Source organism: Micromesistius poutassou (genome assembly GCF_964030765.1).
Source record: "Micromesistius poutassou genome assembly, chromosome: 22".
In the NCBI taxonomy this organism is placed as follows: domain Eukaryota; kingdom Metazoa; phylum Chordata; class Actinopteri; order Gadiformes; family Gadidae; genus Micromesistius; species Micromesistius poutassou.
The window spans coordinates 10,291,190-10,311,558 of record NC_140292.1 but is presented as its reverse complement, the minus strand read 5'-3'; the positions used below and the strand labels follow the sequence as shown (position 1 = coordinate 10,311,558).

The window sequence follows — 20,369 nt, the reverse complement described above, 5'->3', positions numbered from 1 at the left end:
ACAACTTAACACATATATGATATGCGGACGCGGTCCTGTGGCCGCAACTGTGGGTCTATTTAATGATATACGGCAATACATTAACAAACATCGTTTGTTACCAGTAGTGTATACATTATCGTTGTCGACTTCTGTTCATAATATGCATGTGTCCCCCCGTTAATATACATCGCCATGTATTATGTGTTTCGTTTTTAGTTTGCGTGTTTTTAAACACACGCGCGCCAAGCATCACCTGCATTCATTCATTCATTCTTTTAAACACTCACTCTCGGTAAAACTATGTTTTCTCACAATCAAATAGGCCTACTCATGAAGCCTAAAAGTTATGGGCTTGTACACGATGTCTGTGTCAAGAACATATGTGTTTGCTGTACGGTGTTTGCAGATGCATTGATTTAAAAGTACAACTTACCACTGTATCAGCAGTTCTTTCCCATATCATTTAACCAACCATTTACCGTAAAACGAGATTTTGTTTTGGAAGGCTGGAATATACTTTGCTCGAATTTATTATTGTTATTATTATTATTTTAACGCATGGCATAGCCTACTATACTTCATTCATGTTCATTCATGCAGCCCTATGGAAAAAAAATGTTTCCACAATCCACACGCTATTTCTATGCAGTTTCACACATATGAACAATCTTTGACATCATAATATTTAAATCAGGCTAATCGTTTGCATGTTTGTGCTGTGTGTAGCCTACGTGTGTAAGCGTATGTTGCAGTTCCACCTGCCATGGCACGTCAAAATAGCAACACCAACTGCGCTATCCGCTAGTGCATTTAAACCAGAAATCTTTCAGTCAGTAGCGCAATTGAATTGCCACAATTTTTAGATCACTAAAATAGCACCAAGTATCATTTGCGCCGGAACACGCCTCTGCTTTTCGCTGACCCGCCTCTCCAGGCGCAAGTGTAGTGGTGCCTGTTTGCTGCGGGGGAAAACCAGCTTTGCGCCGGGTGCAAACTAGCAGCGATATATGCGTTGGTGTAGAAAGTCAATTGCGCTGGGTGCAAGATAGGGCCCTGTATGTTGTTTTGATGTAGTGTACTCTTGGTGAAGTGCTGGTTGAAAGCCTAATCAAAGCCCTGTAGGCAGAACATTTGAAAAGAGTCAAATGGGAAATGAACAACAATGGTTGGTTGATTAGTCTGTAGTTCTCATTGCCTTTACTTCTAGTGGTAAAGCATCAAGTCCATACATTAAATATGATTCCATGTATGGATGATGCATGCATCCATGTTTTATACTATGAACACCTAATAAACAGTTATCACAAGCACAACAATTATATTCATAATCATATTAATTTACAATAACCATATGTGCGATGCAATACGATCCTCGTGGCTCGTATTTCTACACAAGTGGTAGATAATTAAAGGCGTTGAATGCAATGAATGCTCAGGAGAGACTGAAGCTAGTGTGTGTGTGGGTGTGTGTGTGTGTAAACTGTATTTAATTGCCTTTGTTCTGCTGAGTGATTAGACATGAGTTGCACGTTGCACGTCCCCAACCAAATGCTTCCTTCCTGAAGTTTACAACACATGAACTTCATCTGGTTGTTCTCCTCCAGTCCGGTGAAGCCACGCGGGGCAGTGCTTAGAAGCGTCGAGCCAAAGCGGGGCTTTTTAATTACAAACACGAGAGATGCTTGGCGAGGTTGCCTCCCCCGGCCCCCCCTACTCAGCCTAATGAACGTGCAGGTAATTAAACGTGAGGCAGGTTATTATTCCTCTCTGTGCGTCTGTGTAACAACACGTTACAACAACCAGGAGCCGCTCTCAGTGGGGCTGCTGGTGCGGCGTGCCGGGGTGCTGCTCAACGGCAGACTGCCCCCGGTCAAACCCACCGGGGCGGTCGTCGGGACGACAGGAAAGGGTTTACCTCATTATGTGCCACTTTCCAAGATAATCAGCGTAATTAATTTGATGGTGACCAATTTGCATCACGCTGCTGTGCCGTCGCTGGGGGAAGGAGGATCAGAGCTGTTTTTATTAACAGTAAACCAAAACAACAACAGTGCCGTTTGCAGAGGCTCCGCCCACTAGCCGTGGTGGATGAAGGCCGCAGCCTGAAAATGACCAGCCAAGGCACTGCATGATGGCGCTCTCGTTAGCTCACTGTTCACTCACAGGGAGTGCCTGGTGTGTATTGATGATGATTGAACAGCCAGTGAGCACTCTTCCATCAGACAGGCCCATGAAGGAAGAGTGATGCAATACGTGGGATTGGTGCCACCTATTCTTAACCTCATCTCATTAAACACATTATTTTGGAAAGTTGCACAAAATATGTTTTGTGCAACTTCCCTCACATTTGCTTCAATGTGTTGATCTGGGTTTTAAATCACCCTTTTAATATATCAAAATTAAAATAAACAGTTCTAGTCTTGTTCCCATCACGTTGACATACAGATGCAGTACATTTAAAATCACTAAAACAACAAATAAAACGTGTTATAAATACATTTCCCGAGACCAATCTGTCTCTTTCTGGAAACGATCAAAGCGCTGGTGTCCTCCCCTCTTCAGGCACGGACACGCTCATGTTTCACTGTGCAGGCCTGTAACAGAGAAGATGTCTCCTGTCGTTGAAACCCTATCATCCGTATTGACGAATGGAGATTGCGTTAAACAACATTACCATGTGGATATCGCAATTAGGTGCATTCAGACAGTGGGCAATTATATCTGCGCAAAGAGCGATGGTATTATGATATAGATATGTTACATTTTTATGCAATGCCGTTTTTTTTGTCTTATTGTCTCTTGGAAAAAAAAAAAGGTTTTATTTTAATTATATATGGTATATTATAGGTTGTTTAGTCTCGGTTTCAGCGGATTAGTGGTTAAGTTTAGGTATGAGGTGTGTAGGATTATAAGGTTGAAGGAAAGAAGCCTGTGTTGATCTACACGAAGCAGCCATCTTGGTGAGGTCAGTCTTGATCAAATGTCAGGTCTTACATGCTAAGAACAACTGAATACTTCAAAAGAGGAAGAAAGGATTTCCACCATGGTCTGAATACCACGAATAAAGGTCATGATCGCTTTAGTATTCACTCAAAACAACCTCTGAAAGGATGTCTCGATTAGTACTACTAAAACATAAATGTGCTTCTGTAATATTCCTCAGAAAGGCCTTTGTTAGGGTCTGACCACAGACCGTATGAAATAGGTTAGAACCATCAACACCTGCATGAGGCAGCTGAAGCCAGCATACTGCAGTCATTCACACCTGCCATTATCTGGCTGTTGAGTTCTGGAGGAGGATTTATCACTATTCCCCTCCCCTACACGTGTAAATCACACACACACCGCCCCGGTGTGAAATGACAACATTAAAGGGCTCAGAAGAACTCAGCCAGACTCTGAACCTGATTAGAGAAGACAACATGCTGATGTTGACCAGAGATTAAGATGATGATTTATTATTCAAGTGGTTGTATTTCCTAGATCTATTAAGCTAAGGTTGATTAGGATGGATCGATGCATTTATTTTAATGACTGCGGTTCACTTAAAGGGTCATGCTATTTATTTTTTTCATCCGTATGATTAGCAGCAGTGACACGATTAGCCGTCGATGGCTATTGGATGAATGATGAAGCCACACGGCTAGGCTATCTGTGTAACCTAATTAGCAAAATCGTTCACATTTACAAAAAAACCCTCATTAATAGCTCCCTCTGTTTCTGTTGAGTAAATTTTTATTCATTGAGTGCACTCTGTGGGCACTACAAAAGGGTAACAAACATTATTTCAAGAAATGTCGACATGCATCAAACTGTATCTATGTATGCATCCGTCTAACTTTACATCTAGTTTCATCACTAACTACCAGCAGAATAAAAGGTTACCAGCATACAAAACATGGACATACAGTCACAAACATACAAACCTACCCATCGCGGGGCTGATAAACATTTAAAACACACACACCCCTCCCATGAGTGTGTGTGAATGCTGACGCCGGTGCAGCCCTAAAGCTCCTCACAAATGGATGGTTTCACTTAACTTGATTGAACGTGAATCCAGCAAAAGCTTGTATTTGTATTCCTACCACTAAGTTACTCCGTCTCTCAGTCAGGAACGGTTATTTATAAGTTTGTGTTGCTTTTTTGGGAGGGTTAGACTCAGCTAGCGTTTCGTTTGTCCCTGTTCTGCGATAATTGATTTCCCTGGTGAGTCTCTGGCCCACGAATCAACCCTTAATGTACCTGCTTGTACACTTTGCATTTGCTCTCTGCTACTTTGTGACACAGAGAGAGAGAGAGAGAGCTACAAATTACAAAAGTCTATAACAAAATGAGTAAAACATCGATACACGGTGTGCACTTTCCAGTTTGAGCTCGCCCTTGTCGTTGTGATGTAGACTCATCCTGTGGTTGGTGGATCTGGATTACACACATGCATTATTGATATTGATCAGTGTTGAGCAGATGGACTATTTCCCCCCTTCCGATTTGTTTTGTTGGTTTCGGTGGGTTTTCTCCCTCTCTCTCTCTTTGAACGGTTATGAATCGTTATTTTCAATCTGCTGTGCAATTCTTTTTTTTGGTGCATGTTTTATTTATTTGTAATCACTGTTATGGTATCGGCACAGCATGTTATTATTCCATGGTGATATGTTGATAGATGATAATTACATTCAGACTAATGTTTCGCACATACTTCCCATAATGCATCTTGTGGAAGTGAACTGCCCTCCTGTTCGTAAAGCTGGCCAGCCCAGACGGGGTGTTTTACAGTGAGGTCTTCTGAGTTGATGTACAAATGCATTATTTGTGTTAATCAACCACTGAGGAGGCTTAAGTGATCTGAAGAAGACTGCAGTGAGTGGCTTTTTTCTGTGAAGAGGATATCTTCACAAAGGGACTACGAGTACTAAACGACTACTGTATTCCAATAGTCGCTCTGTTGCAGATTCCGCTCAGCTCTCTCGTCCTCAGATCGCCATTGGTCTAATCTGTCCCTGAATACGCAGTGAGAGAGGCGGCCTTTAGGGGGTGATCACACAGAAGGCTCTGGAGGCTGTAGAGCGGGCGGGGTGTCACCCTGCCTTTCTGTTGAAGCCCAGATGAAAGCAGATGTTTTTACTGCTGCCACCGCAGAACATCTGCACTTAACCTCTCAATGACACCGGGCTATAATATAAAATTGCTTTTATAATATTAAAAAAAGTGTGTTTCTTCCCTCAGTCTAACCCAGTCCTCCAGTCGCCCAGCTGTCCTGATTACATTTCATTTCTGACGTCAAATGTCGCGTTTGACGTCATCTCAGGAGAACTTTGCTTGCCTGCTAGAAGGGCCGAGGACTACAAACCACTAGTTCCGCAAATTTGTAAGCCTACCAATAAGGAATGAGGGGGGCGGGAGCTCGCATACGAGATGTAAACACAATGTCCGCCATGTTCCTTCACCGCTTAGCTACAGAACTAGACCGACACAAACCTCCAACCATGGCAGAAGCAAATTTGCAATGGGAAACAGCCGAAGTGGATTTTGAAAATTTCGGACATTCAGGGCTATTTGTACGAGCCACAATACAGCCAGGAAGAATTGGTGCATTAGAAGCACTGGTGTGTTTGTCATCTGGGAATGGGCCCACAGCGAAGACGGACGGATCATTTCTATCATAATCCTCCAGTTTGAAATGGAGACTGCATATCGTTTTACCTTTTATCATTTCAATACCGACGTCTTCTCCAATTGTGGAGTTGTTTATCGCCCGCAGCCATCGTTTGCAACGCTCACTGTTTCTCACTGGCAAAACGTGAACTTACTTTCTGTCCCTTCCTAGACTTTTCGGTGCAACCGGGTACCAAACAACTATTGGGCATTTACATTGTGAAAATGTAAAAAACGAGAGCAGAAGTCTAAACTAGTCTAGTCTAGTTTAAACTAGTTTACCACTCGCATATACAGTACATATAATTATTTACTTCATAAAACCTTCATATGTCCACCGGGGGGGGGAGGAAGACACATACGTCCAGAGCAAACAGAACATGAGGCTAACCTTTCTCCTGCTCGACCACTAAGGGCTCGTCTCTTCCAGGGAATAGTAAACGAGCGATAGGAAGGAAAATAGTTCTGGAACGCAGCCCATGTGTGCATTGTACAAAGATAACTCCTCTGGCCCTCTCCCCCTGGACCCCCCCAGGCCGTGGCGGTGCTGGAGTGTGTGAGGGGGGGCCGTCTGCTGGAGGAGCCCAGGACGCTGCAGTTCAGTGGGAACGGCTTCAGCCTGCAGGTCTCCATCCAGGACCTCCCACAGCTCCTCTGGAGCATCAAGCCCTTCACCACCTGCCAGGTACGCCGTGTGTGTGTGTGTGTGTGTGTGTGTGTGTGTGTGTGTGTGTGTGTGTGTGTGTGTGTGTGTGTGTGCACGTGCGCACGAGCTAATGTGCGCTACAGACATTGTGGTGCAGGTTCGTAGTGACCAACAGCGGCTCCAGTGTAGCGGCCAACAGTACAGTGTTCAGTGTGACTGTACTAGACTGAAACAGACTCATTTCTACACACACGGCATCCAGCCGAGACGTTTGTGAAGTCCTCTGAGACCCAGCGTGGCGAGGCGTGTGGCCCTTGTTCCAACCCATGTGACTGCTCCTCTCCCCCCCCCCCCCCCCCCCCCACCGCTACGCTCCGCGTCCCCGCGAGGTCACGTCAAAGCACAGGCAGAGCGGCACGCCCCAGCAGGGGGGCATCAGCGAGAGCTATCTCCTCCACACACACACACACGCACACACACACACACATAACACACATACATCTAGATAACACACACGTACCCACACACAAACACACATGTAAAACGCGTACACATGAATACACACACACTTACACATGCATAATGTACAAACACCCATAACGCACAAATTTAATTATAACTTTGAGGCACATTCAAACACATTGACCGAGACACCAACACCCCCCACTCATCCTAGGGATGTTTCGAGGGGGGGGGGGGGGTGTGTGTGTGTGTGTTCCTCTCCCTGATCCGTGATGTTGATCCGGCCAATGACGTCTTATTAACGGACTAAGCCTCTTTCACCGCTCCCTCCCCAACACCCCCCCCTCCTTCCTGGGGAGCGCGTCCTCAAGAGACTTCACCGCCGTTTAAAGGGGCCTACACAACGCCCAGACTCAAACCAACGGCCAACTGCCTTTATCCGACCACTCCGCTGCCTCACGTCTGACCCGGTCGGTAGAAAAGTTGCATTTAAAAATACCGCGAAGACTACTGCCAACTACACAGTAGTGTGTACGTTCTGCTAGTCTCGTGGCGTTAGTCGGCCCCTTAAAAGCGAGAGTTACAATCCGTCCCCCTTTGAAATCGATTGGACCGCTCAGAGGGTCAAAAAAAAGGTGATTTAAAGTAACACAAAAAAACAATCAGTCGCTCGGTGCTTATTGAGTCTGACCCCGTCTCTCTCTCTCTCTCTCTCTCTCTCTCTCTCTCTCTCTCTCTCTCTCAGGAGTTCTCGTTCGCCCAGGTGTGGGGCCGGGACCACCACCCGCTGCAGTGTGCCTTCTCCCTGGAGCGCCTCGGCCCCCCGCCCACGCCCCCGCAGCTCTCCTGCAAGATCAGCGTACGGCAGGTCAAAGGTCGCCAGCAGATGCTCCAGGTGTACACGCCGGCGGCAGAGGTGAGCCCAGAGAGGGGGATTATGAGAAGGGGAAAGAGAAGAGAGAAGGGAGGAGAGAGGGAGGGAGGGAGAGAGAGGGAGAGAAAGGGGAGAGAGGGAGAAGGGGGGAGAGAGAGAAAGGGAGAAGGGGGAGGGAGAGGGAGAAAGGGAGAAGGGGGAGGGAGAGGGAGAAAGAGGGAGAGAGCAACAGCTCTTGTGTTTCTCCAAAAAGCCACGGAGCAAGAGAGAGATATACTTGTCGTTTAATGGCGCGTTTCAACCGGCGGGTGCGCTTAGGCCCAGCACGCCTTGGCCCAGTAGTGAAGGCGCGGTTTGGCCCAGCTCAGTTACGGCTCGTGTTTCCACTGCCGACAGTACCCTTATGGTAGGGCGGGGTTTAAGCCATATTATCCCCGTCGCACGGATGTGATGATTCTGTCGACCAATCAACGGACGGCGTGTGTAGCTCGAACTTGTTGGCACCCTTTCAGACGTCTCAGTACCCCAACGGAGGAGTATTGAGAGATAAGTACGGCTAATCACGGCTAAGTCCGGACCCCGCCCACTTTTGACGGTGGAAACGTGAACCTATTCATACCGAACCGAAGGCACCGGTGGAACCGCACCATAATAGACATTGTTTTCAGACTAGACCTGCTTTTCTCTGATTGTTCCACTACTTTTTTTCCTCTTTCATCTTCCTCATTCTTCTTCTTTGTCCAGCAGAGTGAAAAGGGGCCGATTCCTCTCTTCCAGCCTTCAGCCTTCAAGATCCCCCCATCCATCCATCAGCGCATCTGTGCCACCTTTGACTCGGCCAACTCCAAGGGCAAGGATTGACAACTGCTGGTCCAGAAGATGTGTATTGCCTCCTATGTTGTCTCTGGGTCCACTTTAGAAAATTAAGATACTTTTGCGCCATTGATTATGGATGATATATGGCAATCACCATTTATTTCTAAATCTTTTTTTAAATATATATTTTTATAAAAAATAAAATACAATTTGATAACAGAATAATTTATTTACATTATTGAATGACAATTGCACCCAATCTGAATCAGATAGTGTTTAACCAATACACTCATATCAGCCTTGATAAACCATTCATAACTTAATGAATGACAAAACGTTGTGTTCAATCCATCAACTTATAATTTATGATGTTCTATAGAGGATAATTATTGCAACGGTATATAAAAAATGTCATGCCATTTTGATTTTGTAAGGTCACAATTTGTGTGTGTGTGTGTATGTTCTTACTTTGTATTGTATAAACACTTTAAATTTCAAGGTGGTTGGGTAACACGGTTTCCATGAGTAACACTGAAGTACGTCACTAGCCCCTAGCTCCACTCGTAGGTAACAGATGTGGGCTTCTGATGGTGACATTTGGTACGGCCCCTCCCATGTGTAGATCAGAGGACGGGATGTCCCCAAGGAGGAAGAAGGATTGGCGTGTCTGAGTAAATTAAATCCAAACTATTCACAAACATAAATTCTTCACTTTGTGCCCATCATGGAAGCCTTTGATGGATAAATAGCGTCATTTTACGAGTAATATTTGGGATTGACTCTTGGACTGTTTGGTAATACTATACAGCAAAGGTCACGCCAACAAGGACTTCCAAATGTCAAAAGAGCACTTCGCTAAAGTTTGACTAGAATGTCACATCAACCTGCTGATGGATTTTTAATTTATTTTTTTCCATTTGTAATTGCATTGATTTTACCTATGAAGAGATGGAGTTATTTGTGTTTTGGACAATACTAAAAGTGCATTTGTGAATTTGTTACTTTGATGGTTTCTAAAAGAGCCCCAATTATACATTTGACGAACCATGAACTGTTTTTCGAAAAGGAATCCTTTCTATCTATTCCATAATGTGGGCGTGGCCAGCTGCTGGAATGAGTTGATTGGTCGACTGCATCAACTGGTCGGCTGGGATTGAGACCTCCCCTCATATGTCTGCGTGGACACTCCCACTTGTGATGTCACAAGGGGATATATTTTGAACTAGGGGCCCTTCAACTATAGCAATTTAAAATTACAGAGCCAAACACTCGTCTAACACGCGTCTTTGTCGTCTATAAAGAAGGTTTTGTCCTTTTGAACTTCATTTGCACACCGTCTCCTGACACATTCTTCCAGTATCAATAAAACCAGGAGTATAAAACCCATCCGTCAGCACCTCCATACACTCCACCACTAGGAGTTCATCTGGACTAGTGATGGGAAATCTTTGTGTCAACCCAGTAATAAGCACATCTTGAAATGAAGCCCCTTCCTACAATGTGAACCATAATGGACTGCAGTGACCCCTGGTCCCAGGACTCTCGTGCATTATATATTTTCCTGCTCCCCAGGTATTCTTCAGTTTCACTTTCACTTCTCCTGCCCTTGCACCTTTTGAAAGCACAGGAGAACTACTAACTCAATTAGCATAATGTTCACACCAAAAGAACGTATTGCTGGTTAAGTCGTGCAGTAACTTAAGCAATGCTGAAATGTTCTTCTCTGACCCTCCCTAGAGACACATACCGCCGACTTGAACTTTCCCCTTGACTGCTCTGCGCTCAAGGTGAGGGCGTACTCTGTTAAAAATAACCAACTGCTTGTCTTTCCTATATGTAAATCATACTCTTTACTGGTTAAATGTAAATTAAAGTTTTTGACCAATCTATTTCAGACATGATTATTTTTCAAACATGTAAGTGTAGCTTGCATTTGATTATCCTGGATTCCTCATTGTTTGTGCGTTTGCTACTCCTGTAGGACTTGAACACGACGTCACATCGCAATGACATGGGCATCCTAGTAATCAAGGCTATAGTATGGTTTTTTTCTTCTTCATTTTTTGTGCAATCATTTGTCATTATAGAGAGACCTTGTGATTGTAACAGCCGCAGCGTTCTTCATGTGAGACGTGACTGAAAAAACTTGCCATTGGCCAAGGTTACTGTATATCTACCTTGATTTAGGATTTTGCAGTACTACAACTCTCAAATCCTCTCAATACATTCCAGCAGATGGAAATATTAGAATACTCAACATTCAATATCATATAAATATTTCAGTATGCTTCTGGGGTTTTCTAGCCGACCGTGCAAATGTGGTCAGCCGCTGTAGGAAGACGAAGACGGGAGGAAGACGAAGACGGGAGGAAGACGAGTTTGACATTTGATCTGGGACAACATGACGTCTTGACATGAGCGCCGGCCCCGGGGAGTTCAACCCCGCGGTGGGCTTCTGACCGGCTTACTTAGGCTCTCGTCGGCACTCTGCACGCATTCTCAAAGTACAATCAATCGATTAGATGAATGAACTGATAGAAGAGCCCTGAATGTGGAGCCACAGCGTCTGAATATGGACTGACCTCAGCACAGACTGACCTCAGCACGGACTGACCTCAGCACAGACTGACCTCAGTACAGTCTGACCTCAGCACGGACTGACCTCAGCACGGACTGACCTCAGCACGGACTGACCTCCCGGCCAGCCGGTCCTCCTGGGTAAAGCCAGCGCTAGTTGGTATGGAGCAGTGTCACAGTACGACCCCCCCACACCCCCATTCTCAATGATGCTTTTAGCAAACTCGATGTGTATGTAGAAACCTAACTTAAGTACCTCCCTTGTGTACATTTCAGTAGCGCTTTCAAAGGGGTAGCTTTGGGGTGAGCTTTTGGGGTAATTATCTGTTCCTCTCAGGAGGCCAAAGTGTCAGGGAGATGTGGACATAAAGGAAACCCAAAGCAAATTACACTTGAAAGTTTTGTGTAATAACGGGCGTGTGGAGTGGAGCCCCCCCCCCACATCGACCACCATTACCGCGTTAGAGCGAAGGGTCAGAGGCAAGGCGCCGGCTCCCGCCTGGCCCCGTTAAAAAGGCTCCGGCTAGCGGCCAAAGCCAAACAAATGAGGTTGGAAAATGTTAAGGTTGGGTTCAGCGGTCGGGGTTAAGTTTGGCAGCGGCTGCAGGATAACATGGTGGTGGGTGTTGTGGTTGAATAGAATAGGAAGTAAAGAGGAGGATTGTAAAGACGACTTATTGAAATATGCTGCGTTCATACGCTGACCTATGCACAGAGAAAAGGTAAAGGGCTGTGACCTCGAACAAGTCATCAGACCCGGTGAACACACTCCTCCACGCGTTCCCCTGTCATTTCTTTATTTGCTTCCAGTGTGCGGTTGCCTTGAGTGGGCGTGCCTTGCTACATCTTATTAATCACATCAATCATAACTGTTGGCGTCTACACGTTGTGTAGGATTAAGGCTCCTGGCCACTGAGGTGCACACTATAGCGCGTAGATCCCGGTGTAAAACACGGGGGGGGCCCCAGAAATCACCGCTGTCATCCCACAGCCCCAACGGACGTTTTTATGCACATGCCCTTTATCTGGTTTTATCTCTGCGGAGGGGAAAGAGAGACGGCTGAATTCTTCAGTCTACTTGTTCTTCAAAACCTCTCTGATGTGGAAGGTTCCAGAAGCCGCTAATAAGGAGTCCCATGGAATTCAAGGAGTTTTGCGAGAATTAAGGACTTAATTATTATTTTTTTAAAGCATTAAAAAGTGAAAAGATGAACAGAAATCTGCACGGAAGGCTTTCCTCAGAGCAGGTTTATTTTCTTTACTTTCAACTAGATTCGCCAAGAGCGAAGAGGGCATGAGCGTCCTTCTGATGGCTGGAGGTTTCTGAACAACGCATCTTATGAGCTTCAGTGTGAAACGTGGGGGATGGTCTTAAGAGGCTATTGTGGCAATGTAACTATATGGTTTTCATTTGCTTAATGGGAGAGGAGACAAGGAAAGGAGAGAGGGGACAGGAGATGCCATGCAGAGTCCATCCTACCACCAAGGTAAATAAAAGAAGATCAGAAGATCCATGTGTTTAAATTGAAAAGCAGTTGGTTTCAACGGCTGTTATTTTCTATATAACTGCATATTCTAAACCGAGTCACACTTTTCTTTTTGAGTTTGGTTTTCATTTATTTCTTACTTTGTTTTAATCTAAATGCTAACAATGGTTATTTGTCGGAACGCCCTGAGTTTCAGGATTTGGAGATACAGCTACATTTTGAAAACAATATATTTTTGAAATCAGTATATTCTCAGAATGCTCCTTGCATACAAATAATATTTAATTCCTATAAAAAGAATTGGCAGTGTTAATAATATACAATAATCGAACATACGAATATGGAGTGATTTAAAGGATTAATCAGCCAATTTAAAAGGGATTTTAGTTTCAATCAATAAATCAAACATACTTCAAGACAATCTGCAGAATAATACAGAATAAAACCTTTACGTTAAATATTTAAATTGTAGAGACAAACGACACAAAGGCTTCCTATGCCTCTCCATTGATGGTGGTTATAGTTGTAGATTTGAGGCTTTCCTCTCGTCTTCTCTGGATGCGTGCCTCTCCTTCCACGTTGTAGCCCACCATCAGCTGGTACACCACCACCCCCACCACGGCCCCCAGGAACGGGGCCAACAAGGGCACCAAGAACCAGTAGCCTTTCACTCTGTGGAGGCAAATGGCCGCAGTATTTAGAGCACCCTCTAGTGGCTTGGGTTGTAGCTGAAGGTAGGTATACCTATATATTTTCATGCGACAGGTCTTCTGAGATTCTCCCTATTTCTTTAGTAGAACGTTTCTCGAGAAATGTAAAAAGCGGCAGTAGGCCTACAAGAGTGACATAGGGCATGTTGAACTACGTTTGCGTAATATTGAACTGCAAGGAAATTAGAAAATGAGGCCAAAACTAAATAATTTACATTGTCTTCCATCCTTCACTCGGTTCATCTGAGGCAATCGGTGAGGTGTCCAGACGTACTATGTTTCATTAGGGATGGTATCGGGTCCCTGCCAAGGGTTAACTGAACTGTTTCTTGAAATCTTGCCTGGTAATACAAAGGTGGAATAAGAGTAGGTCTACGTTGTTTATATATTTGGAAATAGTCTATAAACTGATGGCAATAATGTCAACACAAAAAGGCAAACAAAATATTTCAATAAAACAGAGTTAGAGGTGCTTATGGAGTTTAGGGTGCTTATGGTTAGGGTCAGTATGACATCACACAGAGGGGCGGTGTTGAGGTGCTCATCACCGGTAAGTAGCAACAGCTGAGTGAGCAGGTGTCTCAGAGTTTGAGATTGAGTGGAGAGTCTCTGGAGTCCGCAGGGGAGAGTCGGAGAGTGAATGAAAGTAACCCGATGGACACTTGTTGCTCGGCCACACTTCGATGAGAGAACCTTTTGGGATTTATAAATACACGGTGGAATTAAAAGACTGGTCACCTGGAGACGAGGTGCCGGTGCGGCGGGACACGGAGCTGTTCGCCTACGGTGGCTGTGGACCTGTGGTGAGTACCTCACACCTAACCCCTAGATAGGTAAGATTGTACTCAGGGAAGATTAGGAACATGCCTTAAGTTCAGCGCACCACGTAGGGACAGACATAGGTTACGGGCTGTCTACCCAGCCAGGTAATGACGAGTGCAGTAGGTCAGCACTCGAGAATTTTGATCGTCAAACACTTCATTTCCTGCATTCTGGTGAATTTTTATTCAACAATACTAAATTAATTTACTATGTATAGGAAATTATAATTATTTTTGAATTACTATTAATTATTCAACTGTATTGTTCATAACTTTATGCATATTCAAAACATTACTGTTTTGGGATGTTTTTTTTAGGAATCGTACATCTCAAATCGAATCTTATTAGAGAATGACACCTTGTTATAGCCTTAGTATCCAAAATGTAAAACTAAATAAAAGCCATTGTTGTGGCCGACTAATCTTTCACTCACTAGTGAAGATCCATTATTTTGTAAAAACCCAATGTAATTACGAGGAGGCAGGAAAAATTGCACAAGGATTTATTAACCAACAAAGGCCAAAAAAAACAGGTGGTCCAAACTTGAGTCGTCTGGTCGTCGTTCATTCATTACTGATAATTGGACACCTTGTCGGGCATTAACTTCTATACTTTGTGGTGTCACCGCTATACAGTTAATGGGACACTAAGCAGTGGCATAGCTTAGTTGCACTGGGCCTCAGTGCAAGTCTTGCGCTGGGCCCCCAGACATCCGCCCCACCCATCCCCCGTGCACGATGAACATGCATCTGCTCCCCATAGGGCCTAGGCCTACAGCCGCACAATTATTAATTATTAGAACCATGGACAGTGACTTAGCATAGCTGATTGATAATAATGTCCAGGCTGGCATTAAAAACATTGATCCTGAAGTGGCTCTCAGGGTCACTGAGCCTCTCATCCTCGCACAGCTCATTGTGATATTGTTTCACTCCCCTCACGTGAACGCACAGTGCTTCTCCACACAAAAAACAAACAACAAATTCTTTTTTTTTCTCTAGGGCCCCCCGGGGCCCATGAGGCCCCCGGGTGCATTGCACCGGAAGCACTGCCCATAGCTACGCCCCTGACACTAATGCAAACACCAACCTGTTGCTCTTGCTTTGTCTTCTCACTGTCTGCGCCTGCGACCATAGACTGTATAAAGACCACGACTCCTAACCTGTCCGGACCTGATCCAAGGACCAAGCGTGAGCGAGAGTAAATATGCCTGCGCACGCGCGTGTGACTGTGCGGCAGGGTTAAGATGGTATGGTCCACTATAGGGGTGTCTGAAATGATTGGGAAACGTATTTACAGGTCAGAAGGATATATATAAAGGTTTTGAGCCCCGCAAAATGTTTTTCCTTACCTCTTTTTCAACCTTTTAAAAAATATATATATTCTTTTTTTGAGGGGGACAAATCTACCTATTCTAAATATTGGGGGGACATGTCCCCGAAGTCCCCCCCCCCCAAAAAATCTATGCCTATGCTCCCTACTGTATCTAAAGGGGGGGCTACTCACGTGAACACGCCGCCGGCGAGGCCCCAGGTCCCGGGCAGGGTTCACGGCGTAGCCCGAGTTGAAGCCCATGGAGAGGCCGACCACCAGCACCACCAGGCCCACCGCGAAGGCCTCCAGGCCCGCCGGGACCGCGCTGGTGTGGGGGTCCACGATGGCCAGGATACACACCATTAGTGCGGCCGTTCCGATCACCTGACACACAGCGGACACAGAGTGCATTGTGGGGTTTTGATGTCAGTTGATGGTAGTTAATTTGATTTAAAAGCACTGAACAAAAGGTGTGTATATATATAACCTTGTATAAAAAGAAGTGAACCTCTTTCCCTTCAGAAGCACAGGGCATCAGAAGAGGCCAGCAGTGCTTAAGACATCACACGGTCACTGCAGTGAGCTTGTGTTTACCTCCTGATACCTGAACGCTGCAGAGTGATAATCCCTGATTCACAGATACTTCACCATATTCATTTCTATTTCAATATATTTCTGGAATCCGCACCATTTCTGCTCGGCATTAAGGCGTGCAATTATGGCAAGTTTAATTTCCTTCCCTTTTTTCCACATCTAAAGTTCAAGCAGCATAAATCCATTTCCAAGCACCACAGGGCAAACGGAGTACTTTCCAAAAACGATCTTGTGTAACGACTTGACAGCTAAACCACCCCTCAGTGCCGCCCCCTATCTATATTTCCCCCCAAAAAAATCGCATCTGCCGCACTTCAGAGGACTAACTCAATAAAAAGCAGATTGGATGAAGGCGGTGCTCATTGCCGTCTGTCAGCGTTTGTGAGTACAACTGTTGTTCCGTATCACATGCTCTCCATTAAATATCAGTTTACAAAAGTGACTTTAGGGGTCCTTTAATAGCCGGGTAGTGATTCCACTGGGAGGATTCACAAAACAATGATCATTTAAATGGGGCTGGAGTGGGGGGGAGGGCCTGGGGACTGAGTTGTTTAGAGCTCCATCTGTGCCCTGTAGCTATCGAGCACCAGGGTCACAGTGTGCAATTCTTAAACGTGTATGTTGTTCTTGAGATGTGATCCGGAGCAATCGGTGTGACACTGATTTAATCGTACCCTTGTTGTGCTGCCCCTTATATCACAGGTGGCCGTGTCCATCTAGATTTGTGACAGATAGATGAGCAACGTTTGCTACAGTCCACTGGGTAGGCTGGTAGACTGATCTATCCAGCACACATGTAGGTGGACACGCCTACTTGTGATGTCGTAAGGAGCAGATTTCCAAAACGGCTTGTAATGGCTAATCACACCACACCTGGTGGCATGTCATGGGACCTTTAACATCGCTTAACGGCTGAAATATGTTCAACTTTGAGTGCCGGGTGCAGAACAGCGCCACTTCACAACGAAAGGTAGGAAAGGGCTTGATCAAATTTCAAACAACGTTGAGAAGCTGATTTGAGCAGTGGAGGGATAATCAAAACCAAACGTAAAGGCACGGCGTATTGTCAAATCAATTTTCACTGTTGAATAGTTTATAGTTTATAAGGGCAGGATTGTTGGAACAAAGCACTCTGTCCTTTTTTGAATCGCCCGCGTCTGTTGCAACGAGTCTCTCTGTGATTGGCCCTTCAGTGACGTAGGGGAGGGGCCTCTGGCTGCAGGAAGCAGGCAGGTTCTCTGTGGACATCAGGGATGGAAGGCCCCCAGTGTCTGGAAGAGGAAGTAGACGGGGAACTTCCTCCATGGCTCCCTCCCCAGGAGGCAGAGGGCAAAGGTCACGGCCGGGTTCAGGTGACCCCCTACGGAGGGCGAGAAGGACAGAAACATGAGACTTTCTAAACAGGACTCCTAAAGGAGACGTCCTCTTAGCTGTGATCAGTGATTCAAAGAGCAGCGAGAGAGAGATGGAGGCCTTCTGATCTTCTTAGAGAATACTCTTGCCCCTGATCCTCAAAGAGCCAACGCAGCGCTGAGCCCACCTCCATGTAACTGTGGGCTGCGTGTGAGACCTGGTGTAACAGGAGGGAGGGCCAACTGGGTGGGAGGTTTATAATTACTCTCCCCTTTCCTGTGTGTGTGTGTGTGTGACTAGCCAAGTTTGATGGTTTTTGTACCCTTGAACAAAGCAGTATCTCATCTCTGAAAATATTTGAATCCTGTCTGTTAATGTGATTGGTGGATTCAAATAGAATTAAATTGTGGTAGCCTTGAAGACGGGAGGTGGGGACGAGGAGGTGGCTCTGTTTCGAGTGTTTGTCTTTACTTCCGACGCCGTCATGCGCTGCGTTGTTTTATGATCAGGAGGAACGCTCCCCTTCCTCCATCTTCTTTGTATTCTTGTGACACGCAGAGTGTGTGTAGTGCTGATGACGGGCGGCTGTCGTTCTGGTGAACAGCGTGGTGATCTACTCCTGGAGGGTAAACACTAAATACTGCACTCACCACCGCCTTCGTCCATAATAATGAGGAGCTGAAACAGGAATCCCACTGGTCCCACTGCGTCCCGGACCCCCACCCTGGTGGGGGGTCCCACTGCGCCGGGCTCCCTCTCAGCCAGGGCGGGTCTTTTGTTTTGAACCCTGAAGGTCATGCAGATGTTTTTGTGATTTTATTTTTTTTTTGAGAGAGGGGGGACTTTAAACCTGAAAAACACGACTTTAAACATGGAAACACGTGCGTGGGTCTTCCTGATGTCCAGGAGGGGTTTCCCTCTCTGTTCTTCTGTGTTTTGAACAGCGGCTCAGAGACCCCCCCAGCTGGGGTCCTCTCTGGATGTGTTGTCTGGGGGAACTAGAACGCCTGCTTACACACTATTTACTCTTCCCTTGGTGTGGATTCATTGGTTTCATAATGTGGAGTATTTGAACTATATATCATGGCCCACATTCCCTTAGAGTTGAACAGCCCTGTTGTCTACATTGTATGATGTGCATTGATGTGCTGCATCAAGAGGAAGGGAAATGTTGAAAGGTACTCGTCGACTCGTCTTGAAACTGTTTCAAATTGATCCGGACAGGTCTGACATTGATTATCTATTTCGGGGGATTTAAAACCAGTTTTGTAAATACGCTGAGCCATAAATAAATAATCTGATGAAGTTATAAATGGTAATGGCAAATGCAGACCAGAAGAAATGCCGACCTTATCTCAGTAGGATCCAGAGCTGTGTTCTAAACCGCCAAAGGTCAGAAGCTGTGTGCTGGCAACCGGAGAGGCTTTGGAAAGGACATCGCCCATATTTGGATAAGATATTAATATTCTAATCTTCTAGTTAATGAATAAAAATCATTATCGCAGATAGTCACGCATTCACATCCACATATTATGTGTCATACAATCATTGAACTAGCAATGCAATAACATTCTGGCGATCATTTACACTTAATAACACGTCCTTACCAAATTAAGACTAAAATATGTGATAAAACCCCAATACAGTCTGCATGAAAAAATAATATTAAAAATGTAATATTGTTGTTCTGTGGTTTGTAAGGTACCGTCAAGCAACGCATTGTGGTGCCTTGTCAACGTTTGTATTCATCAGTGACCCTCCGTTTTAATTGATTTAGTACAGAGCAGATACCCCCTGTTTGATTGTACTCTTTGATTCCCCCCAGCCTCACTTGTTCGTTGCTTTGGATAAAAGTGTCTGCTCAATCTATTTCGATCTATTCTCAAAACCACACAGCCCCGTCCAGCTCTGTATACTCACCACTAGAACCAGGGTCCCCAGGCACTCTGCCAGGCCCTGCTGGAGAAGCAGGTGCCTGATGTGGAAGATCTGTGCCAGCTTCTCAAGAACTGCCTTCTGCTTTTCCATCATGAGGAAATGGCGAGTTTTCATTTAGGCTAGCAGCTGTGAGCTACTCGATGGCTGAGTCTTTGTCTTTCTTACTCAAGAAATGTCAAACTTAAGTACGACTCTGTCTCCACCCATTCATACCCTCTCCACAGGCACTGGGATAATAAGTTCTACACCCTTTTATTTTTCAAATTGATCTCTTCCACGTTTATATTATATTATGTTATATTACTGGCAAATCAGCGAGAAAAATATATATTATTTACATACTCGTTGGCTTATGAGCAGTTATTAGCCAATGTATTGATTTCAAAGAGAGCCACTTTACGTATAAAAATAGGCCATATCCACACCACATGCCTGGAAGTGATTAGCATAATACTGAATAATCATTAGCATAGCTATTATGCTAATTTAATAGTCGACATAATACCACATTCTGAAAGAATTAGTGGACAGCAGACTTTTGAGAAGTCCTTTTAGTTGTGGGGGCTGGTGGCGGCTCTCTGCTTCAGAGACTGTGGATCTTTTACAGCCGACCATGCAGAAACTGAGAAAGCCGCACTTGACTTTAGAAAAAGCTATCTTTTTTTTTTCTATGCTGTGAACAAGGACACAGGATTGACACCTTTGATAATTGAGATGATAATAACTTCAAGCCATTGAGATGTTCTCTAGACGGAGCGTGTGATGGGCCATAACGACTCTGAAGTTATCCTTGACATGAGCTCTTTCTGACTGCTCCTTGTGATGGAAGATGGTATAGAAAAGGCAGATCGTCATCAAGCATCGGCAACAGAGTGGTGTCTCTGAAAAGGAACCTCAATTCCTCCCATCATCCTTTCTTTGAAAATAAATTCAATACACATTAATCCATCCTCCCAGTAAATAACTTTTAACAAACAAAGCACAAACCAAAACAATGACATACCCACGAAATAAGAAGCTAATAAAGCTTTCAAATCTGAGCTGTAGGCTCACTATTGCAGTCTGACTATTGCAATAGTCAGACGGTATGATAATGTATACGCAGCCCGCGGTAGAACCCCCCCAGTGGTTCTCAGACA

General features: G+C 45.0%; 2 protein-coding genes across 2 annotated transcripts in view; one reads left to right on the top strand and one right to left on the bottom strand.

The window, feature by feature from the left end:
• LOC311367331 (netrin receptor UNC5D-like) overlaps positions 1–8,480 on the top strand; it is a gene marked incomplete at both ends in the record, with an annotated part of 166,265 nt that extends 157,785 nt beyond the window's left edge. The window contains 3 exons of the mRNA XM_084486158.1: positions 6,173–6,322; positions 7,491–7,661; positions 8,367–8,480. Of these exons, the coding sequence (XP_084342284.1) occupies positions 6,173–6,322; positions 7,491–7,661; positions 8,367–8,480 (435 nt within the window). The remainder of the gene's footprint in view (positions 1–6,172; positions 6,323–7,490; positions 7,662–8,366) is intronic.
• Positions 8,481–12,993: 4,513 nt separating this feature from the next.
• Positions 12,994–19,320, bottom strand: LOC311367625 (aquaporin-3-like; the record flags this gene model as incomplete). Its single annotated transcript, XM_084486439.1, has 5 exons — positions 12,994–13,171; positions 13,730–13,818; positions 15,538–15,729; positions 17,202–17,299; positions 19,209–19,320. The coding sequence occupies 5 exons, from the start codon at positions 19,318–19,320 to the stop codon at positions 12,994–12,996; spliced, it is 669 nt and encodes a 222-aa protein (XP_084342565.1).
• Positions 19,321–20,369: the final 1,049 nt, after the last annotated feature.